Genomic DNA, 20,328 nt, shown 5'->3' on the forward strand with positions numbered 1-20,328 from the left:
ATTTTCATTGTCTTTGTTTGTTAAATATGATGTATGATTTTGACATAAGAATAAAGATTTGAGCATGCTATTATAAAGTCAATCATATAAATTAAAACTAAAGAAGTTTTAGGCATTTATAAGAATCATTCAAAATGACGTTCAATGAAACCTTGCTTAATGTTGCAATGAAAATATTAAAGTTTTGATACTATGATTTGACGATTTTATGCATGAGATTTTAAAGTTATACATGATGATTTTTGTGATTGATGGTTTTATGATCCTAAACGTTGATGCATGTTTTCATTTGACATAAATGAAAAGGCATGCTAACATGAAATCGATCACTTAAGATGAAACACTTAAAAAAAAAAAGGGAGAGAAATATATGAATTGATATGTTTACTATCACTAATGTTGATATGGTTGATGCTGAAATGTTTACTAACGATGATATGGTTGCTATCACTGATGCTATGATAAGGCTATACTTGCATCACCAAGAAATATATGATTGCTATCATTGCTATATGCCCTGTACCAAGATATCAAACAAAAATTTGCATCATACGAGCTGATATCTTACCATGTGATGCAATGCTATACTTGCTAAAATATTCGAAATGTGTACATCATGCCCTGTATCAAGATATCAAACAAAATCTTGCTTCACAGTTTTACGCATTGATATCTTACCATATGATGAAATGCTACAATTGATGAACACTTGAAATGTAATCCTCTATCTTATTGATTTTTCAATAAATCTATGCTTGTCATACATGAATTCATTGAATGTAATTTTGAGGATGATTTCAGATTTGACAAATGCTTGATTCGTATTTACGACATAAGATACACTTTAAATATGAATCATGCTTCAATCATGTTAAATGCTTCAATCATTTTCTATCTCTAAAGTTCTCGATTTTGATGAAATACAAGTGATAAATTCATTTATGATATTTTGTAAATCACTTGAATTATGAATGAGTTTTTTATGATGTGTTAAAAGAATCACTTAAAAAGAAAATGCTTTTCCCATCTTATCGAGATTAATGATATTGTGTGAATCTCGAAATTGATTTTGATGAAATAGTAATAACGTTATTCATGTTATGAATCTTAAAAATGATAATATGCTTCATGTGATAATATGAATACATGAAACACTTATGATATTCCGTGTATTCATAAAATATTTATCTCATCATCCGATAACTCTTCTTGATATTCCTTATGAGATGAAATGAAATAATGCATGAAATACAAATGAGGAGTCAATGATCATGCATAATAGGATGTAATGAATTCTGACATTTAGATACCATCATTTGAATATCTATGATCATGTTGCCAAAACGATATATCATGAATGCTTGAATATCATGTTTGATATGCTCATGATGATGATTGATTTTTCGGTATCGTGCAAAAAAAAAAAAATTGAAATGTAATGTTAATGAATTTGTGCATTGAAACTATAATGATGCACAAATAACAATGATTACTTACCTTTGTCATGATTTAGAAATTGATGTAAAGAGTTTTTCCCTTCTTTTTGACAATGACAAAGGGGGAGATAGATTGCTAGCACAATTCAAAAAAAGGGCAAAAATGACACTTCTCAAAAGAGAAGAAAGAGCTTGTTATCTTGAACATCACAAGCTTGCCAAACAAAAATTGCAAAAGTGCTATCTTGCCTATCTCAAGAAGCAAAACTTGCATATCGTAAAAATTTGCTAGCTTGCAACTTGCATATTTCAAGAAGCAAGAGTTGCCTTCTTGAACATCTCTAAATTGCTAGCTTGCAAGTTCTAAAATGTTGCAACATTGCTAGCTTGCATGTTATAAAAGTGCTATCTTGTATGCTATAAAACTTGCATATCTAAAACTTGATAGCTTGAATGTTCTAAGCATGATGTAACATTTGCTAAATTTTCTGGCTTCAAAACTGCATGATGATAAAACTTGATATTATGTTTTTCGTGCAATGAGTTGAACCAATATCACAAACACTTGATTGTGATACTTCTCCTTTTTGTTGATGACAAAGGGGGAGAAGTATATTGATGAAAGTATGTTGATGACATGACATGTGATGCATAAGTTTATGCATATGTTCATGTTGACGTGTTGCAAGTATTCATAATGAATATTGCAATGACTTGAATTCAGTTTGAATTCAAGGTTCTATTAATATGGCATATTGATAGGGGGAGTTTGTTTAAACTCCAGGAGTTAAGGTTAACTCCGTCATCAAGTAGTTGTCATCATCAAAAAGGGGGAGATTGTTGAATCTCGTATTTTGATGATGAAACTACTTGATATATGTTTATGATTTAATCTGCGTTTTGAGTGATGCAGGATGCTTTGATCAGGATGAGACAATTAAAGCAGGAAAATCATGTTGTGCCGGAGGAACATGTCAGAAGATTGGACGTCGGGCCGGTAGATCGGTCGACGTAACGACAGAAGGCTTCGGGCAGTGGACTCGGGCATCGGGCCAAGAAGAGCGGTTATTGTGCCAAGGATATCGGAGTTGCGGAGTCAACTGGCCGATTGGGCAATAGGCCGCAGGAGAGGACGATGCGCCGAAGAATCAGACGAAGCGTCGAGGGACCAATGACATGCCGGACAACTTGGTTAATTGCTTAGGATTAATTGTCTCGATCGAAGTTTTGCTTTAATTGTGCAGGATTAACTATGATAACGATGAAGACATAAAGCGAAACAAAGTGTCGGAGTCAAGCGCGAAGGATTTGTTGCAAGTTCGAGAGTTCGACGGAAGTCCGAAGGTTCATCGGGAATGCTACCGGAACTAGCCGATAATGAGTTGGGAGCTTGCCGAAGGATTTTCGGAAGCTCGCCGGAAGGTTCGTTGGAAGTTCGCGGAGCTCACCGAGAAAGATCGGAGCTTGCCAAAGAAGCTCGTTGGAACTCGCTAAGATCAAATCGTGAAGTCTAGGAGCTTGCCGGGTGTCCGCAGAATGGTTTCCGAGAGTTCATCGGAAGACCGCCGGAAGTTTGCCGGAAGCTCGCCAGAAGAAGTCTTGACTTGCGGACTTTGTAATAGCTTAGAAAATGTCTTTAAAATCATAGTTAGCACGTTAATTAGGGTTAGGATTAGGTGTTAATCCTATAACCCAAGTAGGGGCCAATTAGGCCCAAGTTCGGACTGGTTTGGGCCAAGTTTGGAGCCAAACCAAGTGAGCTGAAATAGTGAAAGAGGTGGCACCGCCAGGGTCAGAGGTGGCACCGCCCAGGAGAGGTTCTCCCAACGAAGATGGGAGGTGCAACCGCCCCAGCCAGGAGGTGCAACCGCCCAGGCTCAGTCTCCGAGCGAGACTGGGCGGTGCAACCTCTTCTGTCAAGAGGTAGCACCGCTAGAGCTCAAGTTTCGAGCTCTGCCAGGCGGTGCAACCTCTCCAGTCAAGCGGTGCAACCGCCTGAGCTCGGTCTTCGAGCTCTGGCAGAGAGGTGCAACCGCCCCTGACAGAGGTGGCACCGCCCAGAGGCTCAGTCTTTGAGCTCTGCCAGGCGGTGCAACCTCTCCAGTCAGGAGGTGCAACCGCCTGATCCCGGAATTCCGGGATTTGATCGTTTTGAGCTCCAAATTTGAACTGGGTTGGGGCCTATAAATACCCCACCCATTTAGCACTGAAAGCATAGAACACACACTCGAAATCTTGCTATCTTTCTGTGTTTCTTAGAGCTCAAAACTGCTAGTTCTCCTCTTTCTATTCTTCAAGTTTGAGTTGTAAAGAGAGGAGAGAAAACTTCTGTAAGGGTTGTCTCCTAAGCCCGTCAAAAGGAGTGAATATGTAAGAGGGTAGTTGGCCTTCGCCTATTGAAGGAAGGCTTCTAGTTGACGTCAGTGACCTCGTTGGTGGAGGAAGCCAAAAGTGGAGTAGGTCAAGACTGACCGAACCACTCTAAATCTCTGGTTTGCTTTCATTTTGAGCACTTTATCATTACTGCAAACCTCCTACATAGCTACTGCTCTCTGCGCTTTTACGAACAAGTTTCTAAGTTCTGTTCTTTTCAAATCTGCATTCAGATGTAAATCGGTGTTTTCGTACGATCTCTACATTGCGGTTTACACTTACGTTTTGATTCTATTTATAATTGTAAACTGTCTTCTGCGCTTTTACGAACGAGTTTCTTTGCAGTTTACGTTTACGTCTTGATTCTGTTTATAACTGCAAACTGATTTCTGCGAACGAGTTTCTTTGCAGTTTACGTTTACATCTTGATTCTGTTTATAACTGCAAACTGATTTCTGCGAACAAGTTTCTTTGCAGTTTACGTTTACGTCTTGATTCTGCTTAGACGTAAAACTATGTTTTTGACATAAACTACTTTTAAACGTAAAACTACGTTTAGACGTAAAACTACGTTTAGACGCAAACTTTGTTTAGACGTAAAACTACGTTTAGACGTAAAACTGCGTTTAGACGCAAACTGCGTTTAGACGTAAAACTACGTTTAGACGTAAAACTGTGTTTAGACGTAAAACTGCGTTTATACGCAAACTGCATTGCGCTTAGACGCAATCTGATCTTAGACGTAAACTGCGCTTAGACGCAAACTGCGCTTAGACGCAATCTGAGTTTAGATGTAAACTGCGCTTAGATGCAAACTGCGCTTAAACGCAATCTGAGCTTAGACGCAAACTGCGCTTAGATGCAAACTGCGCTTAGACGTAATCTGCATTTAGACGCAAACTGCAAACTGCATAAATTGCGCTTAGACGCAAACTGTGTTTAGACATAAACTGCACTTAATCATAAGTAATCTTAGAATTGGCTTTTGCATCAAAATAGTTTTTATCGAACGAACGCAGCTTTCGTTTTTAATCGCTGAAAGATTTCCGCTGCACTAATTCACCCCCCCCTCTTAATGCTCTCGATCCTAACAATATACATATACATATATATACATATATATATATACATATATATACATATATGTATATATATACATATATATATATACATATATACATATAAACATATATACATATATAAATATATATACATTTATATATAAATACATATACATATATATAAATACATATACATATACATATATATATATATATATATATATATATATATATATATATATATATGCAAGGTTCACAATACCGTACCGTACCGGTATTTCAACCTGGGCTCGGTACCGGTACGGTACGATATACCGAGCGGTACACCCAGGTGTACCGAGTATTGTAGCACTGCTACAGTGCTACAGTACTCTCAGACCGGTAACAGTCGGTCCGCGTACCGACAACCTATCGGACCGGTACGTACCGCTCGTACCGGACGATACGGCAGACCCTATATATATGTATGTATGTATATATATATGTATAGACTAAGAGAACAAGGAATTAATATCTGTATTATCAAGTGCTGAATGATATGAAATTTTCAGTTAGGTGTGCTTCAAATATATCTTAATGCATTCATTTGAAAAAATATAAAATTTATAAGTTCATACACATTTTAATGCAAAAATTCATCCTGTAGAAATGCATGAAGTATTAGAAAAGAAATATATCATTTCTGTAGACCACCTCGCAAAACCAGATGATTAGTAGTAATGATGAGATGAAATTTGAATGTAAGTCTACACCTGCAGCCCAATATTCATGGTGAAATAAATATCAGTAAAAGCAATATGCTCAATTAATTGGAATGAAAAAATAGGCTGTGTTCTCTCTAAATATCAGGTGTCCTTCAAAATCCATTTCATATTGCATAAAACACACTAGCTTTGCTTATCAACAACTAATCTCATGTGAGCACAATGCAAGGGCTAAAATCTTATCTGGGAAGTGTCCTCGTTACCGTCATATAAAGCACAGAAACCAATGAAATGGAGAAACCTTGTGTATATGTTAAGATCAAGCAAAATTTGTCAATTGGTTACAATTTAGAACTAGTCAGGGCATAGCCTATATTGGATGAAGCATTTGTCATTCAACAGTTGCAGCAACAAGGTGCAAAATTCTTATTGTACAAAGTCAGCTGCCCTAATAAAGCTAATTGTATAATAAGTGGTGCATAACAACAATGAAGAGTGATGCTAATAACTAAAAATGGTTGCTGAATGGCTGACATGTTCTCCACATGGTGCACCTAAAGTTCTGAAATTTGTAATTAGTATCTTTAACCCAACACTATCTGCTGGTACCTATCCTGTAGATGTATTTTATATTAGTTCTGTTAAAGGGCATACTTGATCAGTCACCAGTTCTAACCGAAGAAATGATTACATAGTAAAACTGAAAGGATCAGTAACCAAAATGATTGGCAATGCAAGTCTCCTCGCCACCTCCCTTTAGGATGCTGGATATCAGGACGGTCATCTAAGTGGTTAAGACAGTAACTGAGCTTTTAGCTGCAAGCAGCTAATGAGAAAAAATAAATAAATAAATTGCAAGCGTTAGAAAAGAAAAGAAAAAACTACAAGCCACATTTATCTGTGCTGATTTACTCTGTCATATCACACTTCACTGCGTACCAAATGGATCGGTGTAGCCACTCAATGCAGGAGAATGTGAATGAAGATTCTGATAACTTATCTTCTCAGGTGTATCATTTTGCCCAGGAAGATAACAAGACTGAATATCAAGAGATGACAATGAATCGAGGGACTCCACCACCTCAATACCCTCAGATACAAGGCCATAAGCTTCTCAGTCAATCAAGATTTTTACTGGGACTATCTTGGTGTTGGTGGCATTTTCCTGCAGCAAAGCAGAGATTGAAAGTTGCAACGAAAAGAAAAGAGTAAATGATGGTTTTTCTTTACTCATATGGTTGAGATGACTAGAAGGGGTGGGGGGCTTTGATTATTGTCACATACCTTTATTTTCATCTGTAACTTCTGGAGCAGTTCTTAGCGGTTTCTGGCACATGATGGTATCTTGAAAATTTAGAAGGGTGTATTCCAAGAGATTTAGTCTCTCATAGTTGCTCATCTTTGTAAATCCAAAGGAGCACATCCATGTTTCTATAAGTGTTTGGACTGCTGGTATGCACAGCCTTTCAACACCTAACGCAGAAAGTAACTGGACAAGAACTCAAAATTGAATCCATGAGCAGCAATTTTAACATACATCACATGTTCAAGTAGGATAATCTCACTTTCCAACCAAGAATATAAATACATCAACTTGTGTACTTTTGGCGTTTAAATGTAATAATGCCCGCCACATGTATTTAATACAAACATCTGCAATAAGTTGGCTATCGACAAATATATTCGCAAGTGAGGCAATCCAGACATTTTTCCTAGTTACTTGCCATGTTAACTTTACTACCTGTCCATCTCAACAGTCATATTGACCATGCTCATCTTATACTACTTTATGTATTCCTTCAGATTTTCAATTTCCAGTAATCAAACAGAATTCTGGATGAACTTTTGGTGCAGCCACATGTATAACTATTCAGTGACTTCATCAATATCCTGATTCTTCTCTATGGTTTCCGCAGGAAAAACAAAAATGTCTGACACTTTCTGCCATCAATTTTACCACTGGTTGCCCTTTTTGGTCTGTCTGCTGATACATATTACATTTCGTAAGCTACCCCTTGAAGATTCTGCTTTTTCTTTGACTTTTAATGTAAAAAATGATATCTCTTAGTGGTGAATGAGGTATAAACTTACATAATTATCATTCAATTGCTTCTTTGAACTGTTGCTTTAAGATTAGATGTTAATCAATTCTCATTAACAAATGTTTGTTAATAACATAAATGGATGGGATGAGCAAGGACTTTTTTCATTGATACACTACAGGTTACCTGCCATGGAACTCAATTATTTATCTTTCTGAATCTACACATATGTAGGGGCCACCTTACTCTCTGTATCTTTCTTTTCTTTATCTGACAAACAACATCCACCAGTAACAATCCTAATATAAATCAAATTTGATACAAAGAATTCTTTCTTTTTAATTGACAGTCATTATTCTCACCGGTCACAACATCAATCTCATCAATCAAATACTTTGGTATTTCTCAGGCACAATGCATTTTTAACTTTTTTGATATTTAATTAAATATGCTACAATATGAACTTCAGGCCAGTTTTCATATGGTTAAACCCTCATTTAGAATTTTATCTTGCCCTACAGAAATGGTTTGACCTTTGCATCATTCTCAAAGCTTTCATGTGTTTTAAACTGGTCAAAGATTTGGAGGAAATACTTCCATTTCTGGGATTAAGTTATCATTCTCCTGTCATTAAAATACTATAACATTCAACTATAAAACAACTAGGTATTCTTGGTTTTCAACCAGTGGTAACTTTTAAAATTTTACCTTTTCAAGTTCATCCAAAATAATGTGGCACATTCCTTGTCGGCGATATTTGGCACGCGTACCAACAAGAGGCATTTCTGCAATCTTTTCACCATAAACCCTAGATCAAGAACATGTAAATAATGCTATTAAACACTAAAAAATAGTAGGTGGTCTTTCAGTAACAAATTAGTTCATCAGCTGATGATACCTAAATGTAGCCATTGATATGATCTCATCTCCTCTCACCAAAAGCATAGTATAAAAGCCCCAAAAGTTTAATCTGTTCAGCTCTGATCTGCAACATAATGGATATGATCTCAGGAACATGAGAACTGACATACTTTGCATCATCAAAATACATCTTAAGAGAGGCACAGAGAAAGAATATGGGTTTGAAATCAGATAGGCTATTGTAAGTTGATAAAGGATAATATTGCAACATTGTGAAATTTAAAACTTCCATAAATTTCCAAATAAAAATGATTATTCCTGGCTTCAATGGCAGCCAACTGAGCAACTATGTTTAATTATTTATTCATGGAATACTCATAATTCGAGTAAACTAATTTTGGTTCACAACTGATCCAGCTATTTGTTTCAACAATTGTGTTACGCCACATGAACATTCTCATGATGGAATACTGAGATTGTTTAATTTACCTTATAGATTGGTCAATTGATCAGAAATAAAGCTAAGAAACCTGTGATATTGACCAACTTTGATATCCACATGAATCACAACTCACAAGAAATTTTAACCTAACCAAATGGATTATATGTCCTATTGGATATAAATTGTGCAAAATTAAAAGACCACTTGCGTCAACTATTATGTTGTTTGCAATTTACTCAAGGGTTTTGGTATTGTCCCATGAGAAAAAAATGGAAAACTTGGCTTGGTAAATGATCTACTCAAAGTCTGCAAAGGGAAAAATGGACACTCTCATCAAAGTTCAAAGATTCAAGGCTTGATTCATGCGGATCTAGCCTAGATCCACATAGATCATACATTCATTTTCGTTGATCTAACTTAAATCCATATGAATCAAGCCTTGATTTTTGAATAATTTATTTGCTATGGTCTGCAATGATCGCATGTAAATCTAGGCTAGATCTGCAAAAATCTATCATAAATCCATGCAGATCTGGGCTAGACCTCCACATACCAAGTGTTGATTTTCATGGATCTAATGTGTAAATTTGCATGAAACAAAACTTGATTTCCATGAATCTAACCTAGATATATATAGAAAAGGCCTTGATTTTCATAAACTAGTCTAAATCAGTTATGATTTCTTTATAGATCCATGTGGTCCTAGGCTACACCCACGAAGATATCATATAGATCCATACGGACTTGATATGATAGCATGGCCATCATTTGTAGCACTGCGATAATTGACAGTGCATCCATTATGACTATATTGGTCAGAATGGAAGAATAATAATCTAAATCAGCATTTAATTGGTGGAATTTTCAAGACAGTCAAATACATGAATATGTTGTAAGAGATTGGAAGAGCTTTTATAGCAGAGTTGGATGTCTGGAAAGCCCTAGAAATAGCACAATGGAAGTAATTTAACAAATGCCCATCTAAATTTGTGGTGTATGGTCGATATGGAAGTAGTGGGGATGATGTCAACCATGATCTCAAACTTGCAGCCAATATTGTGCATCCTTGGAGTAACAATATATGCATGGGGAGGCGATGAGACATCGACCTTTGGACTCTTTGTATGAATATGGCATTGATATGATAGTGGCAGCGGTCTGATTCAGTTCAATCAGTCTTCCATAATAATACAAACTACTTGTAGTGGTGCATATGATTAAACAAGATTGTCAGCATGAGACAACCCAGTGACCTTCTGACTTAAGTATGCTAGTGAATGTGATGCATACCTGAGGTGGCACATAGGAATTTCCTAGTTCATTCAACAGGAGATCAGCTCCTGAAATTATCAATTTGGGCCCTATGACTTTCCATCACACATTGTAAAACAAATATGTACTCAGTGATGTACATACTGAGGAGAGAAAAAAAAGGGCTATAGGAAAAACCAAGAACTATCATCTTGTACCAAACCACTTGTATTGGTCCCCATGGCTGAACCAATACATACCGGTTGGTATAGGTGTACTAGCACATGATACACTAATATTAACCGAAGACTCGAAGAGGAAGTAGAAGGAGAAGAGGAATCAATAGATGGCGGTGGAGGAAGAGGAGGATCGTTAAAGGAAGAGGACGAGGCGATGGCGGAAATGGAGGAAGAAGGAGGATGAGGAACGAAGAAGAAGAAGCCAGCCATTGAGGAAGAGGAGGAAGCATACCTGAAATTGGCGGTGGGCGGCAGGTATGCTTCCAAGTATTCTATCACAAACCTAAGGATTAAGAATGTATCCGACACAAACCTAAGAAATAACTAAGTATTTTATAAACATAATAATTATGGATGTAAGTCATTTGAATTATCCGAGGCAAATGGATAAGGACTTTAGATTATTACAAAAATAGGAAAGAGCAGATAAGGTTTGGATCTTAATTTTCTGAGATATTTTGCATGGCTTCATGGTGCTCGAAGATTTTAAACTGTAGGTAAGTGAATATAAAGTTTACATATGAGCTAGGAGCTCAAGATTCCATTGGCTTCTCATAAAAAGCGAGCAACCAATGAAGTAGTTCCCAAATGTTAGGTATATGTAAGTCTAATAAAAAGATGACTATGTTCTTTTGAGCTTCCCAAATTGAAAATAAATTAATTACAATTGTCAGAAAATGTACTATCAAGCTTTAAAAAAAGTTGTAAGTCTATTGCCCATTTTCTTCTTAATTAAAATAAGAAAATCAGGCTCATACTAGAATAAAATAACCAAAATTAATGTCACCTACTTCATAATAGGTAGAATTTAGACATGCAACAAAAGCAGCAGGAGGAATAAACATGAGGATTATCAAGGGTGTTAGAAAATGCTATTTAAGTATACTAAAACAGTCATAGTTCCATCATTACATTTGCATACAGGAGGTGTAAACATCTCATGTATAGGCTTGCGAAGTTTAAATGAAAGAAAAATTAGCTGTTTCAACTATCAACTACATGTATTTTTTACCATAATTTTTTAATAAAATCTCAAGACAGATTCTAATGCCACTACAAAAAACAATGGAGTTTTATTTCAACAGAATAACATTTGAAAAAGATCCTTTGTATTACTATATTCTTCCTTAGATAAGGATAAAAAAAAAATCAACACAAAATTTGGGACTCCATGAAAAAATAAAATACAAACAAAGAAACAGAGATAGAGAAATATGTGACAACAATTTTGCTAGCAATTTCAGTGTATGTAACTTCTTTAGACATGGTGCAAAATCATCAAGAGGACAAAGAAAATGAAGAAAACATAAATATAAAGAATATAAGAAGAATCTCACTCTTTATTCATGAGAAGATCAGCTAAAAGATCACTCTGGGTACGAGGTTCAATAATAGACACAAAGCATTCATGCAATAACTTTTGTGCAATATGGAGCTTTCTGCAATTCCTAGAAACAGTCGCAAAATCAATTTGATTGAGATTGGCATCAGTCTCTGTCTTAGATCTCAAAAGAACCCATGAAAATCCTTCTTTTGTTGTTGGATTTGATTTTCCAAGAAGATTGCGCAAATGTAAAAATATCTGCAGATAAGGTGCTCATGAAGATTTTGTTTTTCGTCAAGTAAATGGAATGAAAATAGTACAAGTTAGTCACAATCAGTCCGTATGACATGTATGTTGGTTAATTGTGATCAAAAGACTTTAAAGTGAATTGCATAAATAGATCATGTTATACATATATACATGAGAGTGCATTGTAGAATAGATATCAAATGATTGTCCTCATTAAATACAAGTAGAAAATTTTAAGGATAACTAACTTGAAAGGAATTGTTCATCAGTATTAAAATACGTTTGATATATAATGATTTTCATGTTGCTTGGAGAGAAAATATGCTTTGTTGAAATATAGATAACATAAACCAACCAGTCAAACCATAGATACTCGCAAAGAGTCAGAGGAAAGAGGTAAGAAAGAGGAGCTACATAAATAGCTATCCAATTCATTTTTTGTTTGTCCATATCTTTAAGTTTTTATGAGCCAGTTAATGTTAGAGAAGCATGAGTATTTTTCAATATACCTCTGAACACTTCTTGCTGCAAAACCAATTTCCAGTAGGACAATGTTTTAAATTAGTTCCTCTCCTTCTCAAGCATCCAACATGATCTAGAGGGGAAAAATCACCAAGTCAGATCTGAACGATTTATTATTAGAGAGAGAATGGATAGACATCTTACATTTGCGTTCGCACTGATCACAATACAACATAGTCTTCGCTGTAAATTGGTCAGCAGAACTGAATGCACTTGAGGCACATATACCACATCGACACGATGGACAAAACCATTTTCCCTTTGGCAGATCCTTCATGCAACCAACATAAAAAAGGTTATGGAAAATAAGAAATACTTTGATTTGGCTACTAAAAAGATTGCACCTCAGCAACATTTCAAGGGGTTTGGATGAGCAAGTAAGCCTTGTTTTTTTTTAAATTGAGAAAGCAAGACAAAATGAACTTCCGAAAAGAAAATATAACATGAACAAAAAATTCATTTTGATAAGGCATTAATCTTGAAATATAAAGGCAATTTTTTGTTCTAAGTTGAGATTGAAATGAACCTGCCAACTAGTAAGACAGGCACATTTAAATCCTGTTTTCTTGCAACAAAATTCTTTGACACTAGTCAACTGAAAATGTAGAGCATCATTGTCATAAGATAAAGAACAAAAGCTGCATAAGCAAAACAATTAATGCAAGTAATGACATAATTTGTGAGCAACAGATTGTCAAGCATTAAAGTTCAACTAGCTATTAAAGATTGAAATCAAAGGAGAAGAGAATAGGGAAGGGTCAAGGATAAAAGTAACTGAAAAATCTATATAAAAAAACTTCATCAAATAAATGGTATAATGCAACTACATTTGATAAGAATAATATTTTGCATTAATGTCTTAAACAAGGTATCAGAGCTCGATTGTACCGGTCTAAGTATAGGTATAGAAATATATAGCTCAATAATGGTACAACACCTCTGATTTTTATTTATTAATATATAATTTTACTCAATAATATTGAGTTGTATAGGTCAGTATACTACATGGTGTATCAGTAACATACCAGTCTGATAGGTAATCTAAACTGGTTTTTGACCTAGATTTAAATCCTGGATATCAATCATTTTCAATAAAAATAAATCTCATTTAATATTTAAGAAATCAAATGAAGAAATCACCTTTAGTCCAACACAACCTACATGGAATGCTGATGGGCAATGATCACATAGCATCAGTGTACCACCATATTGACAGACAGAACATACAGAGTCACTTTGGCTGTGAGCATAAACATGCTTTAGCCTTGGATGTGGGAAGTTTATGAGGTCTTTTCCATACACCATTTGTAAGTGGCACTGTAGTAAGGACCTTCCATCAAGCAAGAATGTGTTCGCACCAGGTTTGCACTTGTCGCTGCCAGCATGAGCTTCGAATCCAGTGAGACTATGCAACTTTCTACAACATCTGCATTTAATCCCATCATGAGTTATGTGTCCTTCCATCAAAACATGACCATCTCTCTTAGAAATGTAGCGCACCTTCTGCCTAGCTAATACTATACGATTCTCAATTAGCATTGACCAGGTTGCTTCAACTACCTTTTGGGTGGGAGATGTTACTGGAACAAATTGGCATCTTTCACTTAACTGCTGTTCAGGCTGTAAGAAAATACTTCCTGCTTCATAACCTTTGCTTCTAAGGTCTTGTACCTTTCTTTTCTTTGATTTCTGGGAGCAATAATGTTCTAGAAGTCTTCTACATCCTACAACTTTCAGAGGTAACAAAGAAGAGATTTTGATTCCTGTCTTTGACTTTTTAAGTTTTTCCAAACATGAATTACCAAATCCTTCTCCACATTCTGGAGAACTAAATACAAGTATAGATCTATTTTCGGTGCCATTATTTGACACCTCATCAGATTTCTGGAACTCATCAGGGTCCATTGAAGTGGAGAAACACTGATTTTTGCACAGAAGACTTACCTCCTTCGAATCATTAATTTTATTTCCAATTGATGCACACCAAGAATTTTGGCTAACATTTGTACCTTTAAGAGAACTTCCATATGTTTTTCCCATATTTTCTTCTTTTTCCAAGTAAGCCTCACAGGCTGTATAAAGAGAATGAAAGATCTCACCACCAGGAGAAGCAAAACGTAGTTTTCTTCTCCTTTCAGCAAATCTCCAGCCCATGTACAAGAGATGCTTCTGAACATTTAACTTCATCAGTTCAATATCCACGTTAGGTAGTTTCTCAAAGCCTTTCTCTCGAGATGATTCAATGTATCTCTTGTAATTTGAAATAGCTTGAGGGCCGTATTCTGGTTCAATATGCTTATAAGTAGGAACATTTTCAGAAACAATTAACTCAAGGTTTTCCTTCGCCAAAACAGAACTGTCTGGTTGCTTGCTTTCATGAAACTCATCTGGATGTAGCTTCATCCTGACAGAGTCAAGAAGGCTGTGTGAATTATCAGGTAGTTTGGAGAAGGGTCCAAGTCTCTCAAGTTTTCTTTCTGTCTTCATACCTATGTTAGTTTGGAATTGCCTAAAACAATGGCCAGAATGATCTGACGTTCGTTCAGTCCCCATAATTGATGGATGCTCCAAAAAATTTTGCATGAGGGATGCTAGTTCTGGACACACGTTTCCTGTCTTTGAATCAGGTTTGCCGAAACCAGAGCAATTTCCAAAATATTTCCTCCCTTGCTTGCAACTCTGATCCCCCTCAAGTTCTCTTTTCAACACATCTATGCAGGCCTTGCGAAGATTATAATAGTTTTTTCCTTCGGGTGAGACAAAACGAACTCTTAATAATCTATCTCTTCTATATTCGATCTTCCAGCCCAGAGCAAAAAGATGCTTCTTCACTTTTTCAGCTACCTTCAATGGTTTAACCTGAGAATCCCTATCAGCAGATCGAAAGGCATATAAAGCAACTGCTTCTGGGCAGCGCTCAGCTTCAGCATATAAAGATTGCCAAGATGTTTGTCCTGTTCTGTTCCCTGTATCTTCCTCCTTATTGTTTTGATGACTAAAAGGACTAATAACCTTAATGCAAAGTGCATCAGATTGCAGATTATTATTGGCCTCCTCATACTTCATATCCCGAGGTTCTGTAACCTTACATGGTTCAAATGCTTTTACCATATCTCTGCGATGATTCCCATCAGGTGAAACTTCATTTATGGAATCAAACTTACTTTTCTTAAACTTTTGGGCTACTGTTGGAATAGAAGCTTTTGCTTGGTGCTGCATGTCTCGGCATCTTCTTTTTTTATGTGAACCATGAGCAAATACCACCTCTTCATGGTATACAAATGAACTAGGGATTCCAGATTTATCATTTTGAACATCCTCTACATCTGATGTTTCAAGGACATTATTCTGCTTGTCATGGTTCCACTCGGATGAGTTTCCATTGCCTTGAACAAAGCAATCATCAGGTGTGAGCAGCTGTGAGCACTGAACTTTATCCATTATCCTAACTGGTCCAGAAAGTATGCCAGCAGTATCACTTTGAATCAGACTTCCTACCTGACGAGGAACATCATCCGATGGAATCTCATCATTACCAGAATATGTGGGAGCATCAACGGGTTGGTCATATGAAACCTCTGATAGGACATGTACAACAGATAGCAATTCTCGGATCAACCCTGATACCAACTGCTCCCAAACTGATAGAGATCCAAACATCCACAATCCAATCTTTTCCCTAAAAGAAACCATTGTGCTTAAGTCATACCAGATTTCTCTTATCGAGACTGGCAGGGCATCTTCCTCCTCAAATGCTTGAAGCACTTGAAGCAACAACCACCCACCGCGTGGCTTCCAATGCCCGTATGTTTCATTCCAATCTTGGGTGAGACGTAAATGGTCGACCATGACCATCTGCTGGTCACCCTGGTCAGGGAAAAAGATCAACCTCTTTGTTGAGCCTTCTTCATGATCAAAAACCACACCTTCCCACCAGGCATCATCCACTAAGGCATCCACACAGAGCCCATATCTCATCTCAAAAATCTGGATATCATAATAAGGCGGCAAGGGCCTAATTAGGCCACGATAATTCTTTGGGTTTTTTCTAGCCTGGCCCTCTACAGCAGCCGATACAAGGATCATCTCTTGAAGATTCGAACCTTCATCCTCACATAACAAATCTCTATATTCAATGAGTCGGGAGCATCCTTGACAACTGATGACAGTCCCTGCGTGCCAAGATCCTCTCAGTCCTTCGTCACAACATAATACCTACGAAGGAACAATCAAAACACGCTGACCAAAGCGAGAATGGAGAGTATGAAACTTCGCGATCAGAAACATGTTTGTTTCATTCGAAGTAAAGATTGTATATTCTTTTACTCGTAGAAAAAATACGATAGAGATAGAGATGGAACGCATAACATCAAAACGAGATGAAAGTAAATCCCTAGACAGCACAAGAACATGAAAAAGTAAAATTTTGAGGAGCTGCAGCAATAACCCCACATCCGATTTCCAATATATAAGAGATCAAACGGCAGGCACCATTCAGATTTTATGTAACACGATGTCGCAAGGACCAACCGATACCGAGGTTTTCTTCCTTGAATCCTCAGGATATCATAGATAGAGGATGAGAAGAGATCAAACAGAGATAAAATCAATGGAGCGCAACTAAGAATTCACATTTGGGAACTAAAATGGATCGCGTCCAATCAAAGGAGAGGGATGGTGGGGAGAGAGGGACCATGCCTCGACGTTCTCTCCAGGAAGCAGCTTTCTCTGGCCGTACCCCTTCTCCCTCCTCGTCCTCTTCCTCTTCCTCTCGTCGGAGCCGCTCGCCATTGATGTCGGCGAAGACGTTCACACTTGAGAAGACAAGACGAGGGAGAGATGGACGATAACCAGCGGGCGTTTAAAACGAAGGTCGCAATAGAAAAGAAGGACGCTTTCCTGTATCGTCTAAACTCACTGTATAAATTGTACCAAACAAGAAATTGCCACGTAGACCAATCGATTATATTGGTAATTCCAACTATGACGTGTACGTTAGTTGTTGTCGCACGTACCGTAAGCGTCTACCTATCGTTACAGCGGAACACTGCGTCTCGCTGAGCCAGGGGGAGCGCTTCTTCTGGAGGAGGATTTATTGGGGGATCGGAACTGCTACAAAGCCATCGTTTTGTTTGGGATTGATTCATCAGCCCCCGTCAATGTGTTACACATAAAAGCTAATTTACACACCCGAAGAAGAAACCCGATCGATCATAACCATCAATCTCACCAACCTGATGAGATTTCATCACCATCACATCTGACAAAATCAAGTCATAAATTGTTATAATTATCAACATATCAAAAACAAACCGAATCAGTTTTTGCATTGGCTCGATTTTTCGGTTTTTTCTCGGTTCATTTTGCCGCACTTAAACCGGTCAATATTTCATAAGTTAACAATATCTTGTGTTTATAGGAGATTTGGTTAACAATATTTCATAACAATATCTCGGTTCATTTTGCCGCATTCTATTATTACCCATATGTCACATAGGTAAGAGTTTCATGTTGCTATTTATTGACACACTCAAAATCTTCTATCATTAATGGGAAGCAATTCAATGTAAATTAACGCCACGGAGACTCAACCACTTTGGGTTTTACATATAGAAATAGCATGTGCAATTTAAATTTTACACACACACATATATATATATATATATATATATATATATATATATATATATATATATATATATATATATATATATATATAGGATAAATATTAAAATATAATAAATAAAAAAGATTATGTGTCAAGTCACACGTGTCATCACTCACGTGATTGACTTGTAGAGAATAATTTAGGTGTCTATGTACACTTGTATTGAATCATATAATCATTAGATATAGCAAAAACATACACCAAATCATGATTGTAGAATAATCGATTGATCCATGTAAATCATAGAGTTAGCAATTAAATCACATTAAAAAAATATCAAAATCATTATGAAGATCACAAGATCAGATCCTTTATTGATTCAAGCACATCGTTTCCAAAAAAAATGAACAAGTAATTAAGTTTAGATTCCACCCTAAGAGCGGAGTATACAAAGAAAATATAAGGAACTGTATACTAAAATAGGTTGCAGATATGATATGATATCAACAACTAAGATGAAGTTGTGAGCCGATGCCAATAAGCTTTCAAAGGGAAGGGATATTTTTACTTTAGTAGTAGTGTATTGAGAGCCCACCTTACCTTCCTACCAATCCATATTGCTGTCAATAAGGATTTTGTTGTCTTTTGAAAGCAATTTTAGTACTATTGACACCAAAAGGATGTTGCATCCATATCCACCTATCAATATTTTTGAAAGGAATTTTAATATTAATCAACGTTTCAGGTTATTATAGCAATGATCAAATGATGAAAATTAAATACAATGACATATCAGTAAGTTTATCACAAAAGAAGCTTTTTAATAACCTGAAAATATACTAATCATTAGATATAGCAAGAGGGAGCATGATACAAAATTGATAGATGGAATGGAATCACGATGGTTGCAGAATAGTCGATTGTTTCGATTGATCCACGTAAATCATAGAGAACTAGTTAGTAGTTAAACCATATAGGAAAATACCATAATCCTTATCAAGATTAGATCCTTTATTGATTCAAGCATCTTGTTTCCAAGAATTGAAGAATTTGAAGCAACAATTGAGTTTAGATTCCACCAATCTCCAGTAGAAGCCTATAAAAAAATATACGAGAAACTGAATCCTAAAATAGATAGTAGATATGGTATGAAAATATTAGGAGTATACTATCACAAATGATCCAGGTCTTACACAATTCAAAAGAAAATAATCTATGACTTAATATTGTTAAAAACACATGAAAGTTTTTTACTTTTCAGGAGGATTGGATCCAATAAAAGGTGGTCTGATATTGCACATCATCATTCATTCTTATTTTTTTTCTTTATCGATAGTCATGCTCACCTCAACATTCCAACTAATGAAGGAAATGAAGGAGTGGAAGCTTGTGAATGGGCAAACATATATATTGTTTGCAATCAGGATTTCTTTGTAAACAACATATTTAACCACTTCTAATTATGATTGCACTATATATGCATTCACAGAGAAGCTGAATTATTTAATAATTACTATCATTATAATTATACAAATGGATATAAATATCAGTAAGACTGATATCCATGCAATTTTGCCCAGTTCTTATTATGCTTGAAATTTTTGGTGCACCGGTGGCTGACTCGTTGTCTCATCATTTACTTTTATGGAGCTTCCACTTCTGCTGCGGTAGCTGTCTTCCTCCTTCATGACCACAAGTTCATCAACCTGTTGTGCTGATCAATTGCATTATCGCATTCAACAGAATATATATATATATATATATATGTATTGTGACAGCAAAATAAAGACAACATCACGTCGAGTTTGATTAGTTCACAGTGTCTTCCTAAGATATCTTCCACAAACGAAGCACTAGTTATTTTGGAAGGTTAGGGATCAAGAGAACTTCTTTGCATCTTTCTTGTAGACATTACTTTTATATAATCATCTTTGTAGTTAATTAGTGATGATATGCAGATTCTAATGGCAATTATAGTTATTCTTCGAGGGAACATGAAAACTATATGTTTCTTTTATTATAAGGGACTGAGATACTTATAGGATTTGGTATTATTGGTAGTGACTTTGGGGGATAATCTGTAATAATTTTAAAGACTTGTTATCATAAATTATGTTTTCTCTTACTATCTTCTAAAAATTTGAAATGACGAAGAAAAATATATAGTCTATTTTACTATACATTATAATGATAACATACTATTATGTATATAACAA

The 20,328-nt window shown here is 36.0% G+C and overlaps 1 protein-coding gene across 8 annotated transcripts; it reads right to left on the bottom strand.

Moving 5' to 3' along the window:
* Positions 1-6,379: 6,379 nt before the first annotated feature.
* Positions 6,380-17,396, bottom strand: LOC103972907 (uncharacterized). 8 transcript variants are annotated; one of them, XM_018821174.2, is made up of 9 exons: positions 17,203-17,396; positions 13,666-16,719; positions 12,649-12,775; positions 12,492-12,577; positions 11,747-11,991; positions 8,515-8,601; positions 8,325-8,424; positions 6,859-7,063; positions 6,380-6,739 (listed from the first exon to the last, which is right to left on the bottom strand). In XM_018821174.2, the coding sequence occupies exons 1-9, from the start codon at positions 17,293-17,295 to the stop codon at positions 6,693-6,695; spliced, it is 4,044 nt and encodes a 1,347-aa protein (XP_018676719.2). In that variant the 5' UTR covers positions 17,296-17,396; the 3' UTR covers positions 6,380-6,692. The 8 variants fall into 8 exon arrangements, 6 of the variants coding, with proteins under 6 accessions (XP_018676719.2, XP_009385578.2, XP_064991676.1 ...); XM_009387303.3 differs by having other exon boundaries at positions 13,645-16,719; XM_065135604.1 differs by lacking the exon at positions 6,380-6,739 and having other exon boundaries at positions 6,917-7,063; positions 8,325-8,408; positions 13,645-16,719.
* Between the last annotated feature and the right edge of the window lie 2,932 nt (positions 17,397-20,328).

The sequence above is a fragment of the Musa acuminata genome, chromosome BXJ3-1 (genome assembly GCF_036884655.1).
Source record: "Musa acuminata AAA Group cultivar baxijiao chromosome BXJ3-1, Cavendish_Baxijiao_AAA, whole genome shotgun sequence".
NCBI classification, from domain to species: Eukaryota; Viridiplantae; Streptophyta; class Magnoliopsida; order Zingiberales; family Musaceae; genus Musa; species Musa acuminata.

Bases quoted from the DNA above. Each gene is read 5' to 3' on its own strand.
- LOC103972907 (XM_009387303.3), bottom strand. From the start codon at position 17,295: ATGGCGAGCGGCTCCGACGAGAGGAAGAGGAAGAGGACGAGGAGGGAG. The intron at 7,064-8,324 runs GTAAAATTTTAA...GTTCTTGTCCAG, and splicing joins TTTTGGATGAACTTGAAAAG to TTACTTTCTGCGTTAGGTGT. The intron at 6,740-6,858 runs GTATGTGACAAT...GCTTTGCTGCAG, and splicing joins AGTTACAGATGAAAATAAAG to GAAAATGCCACCAACACCAA.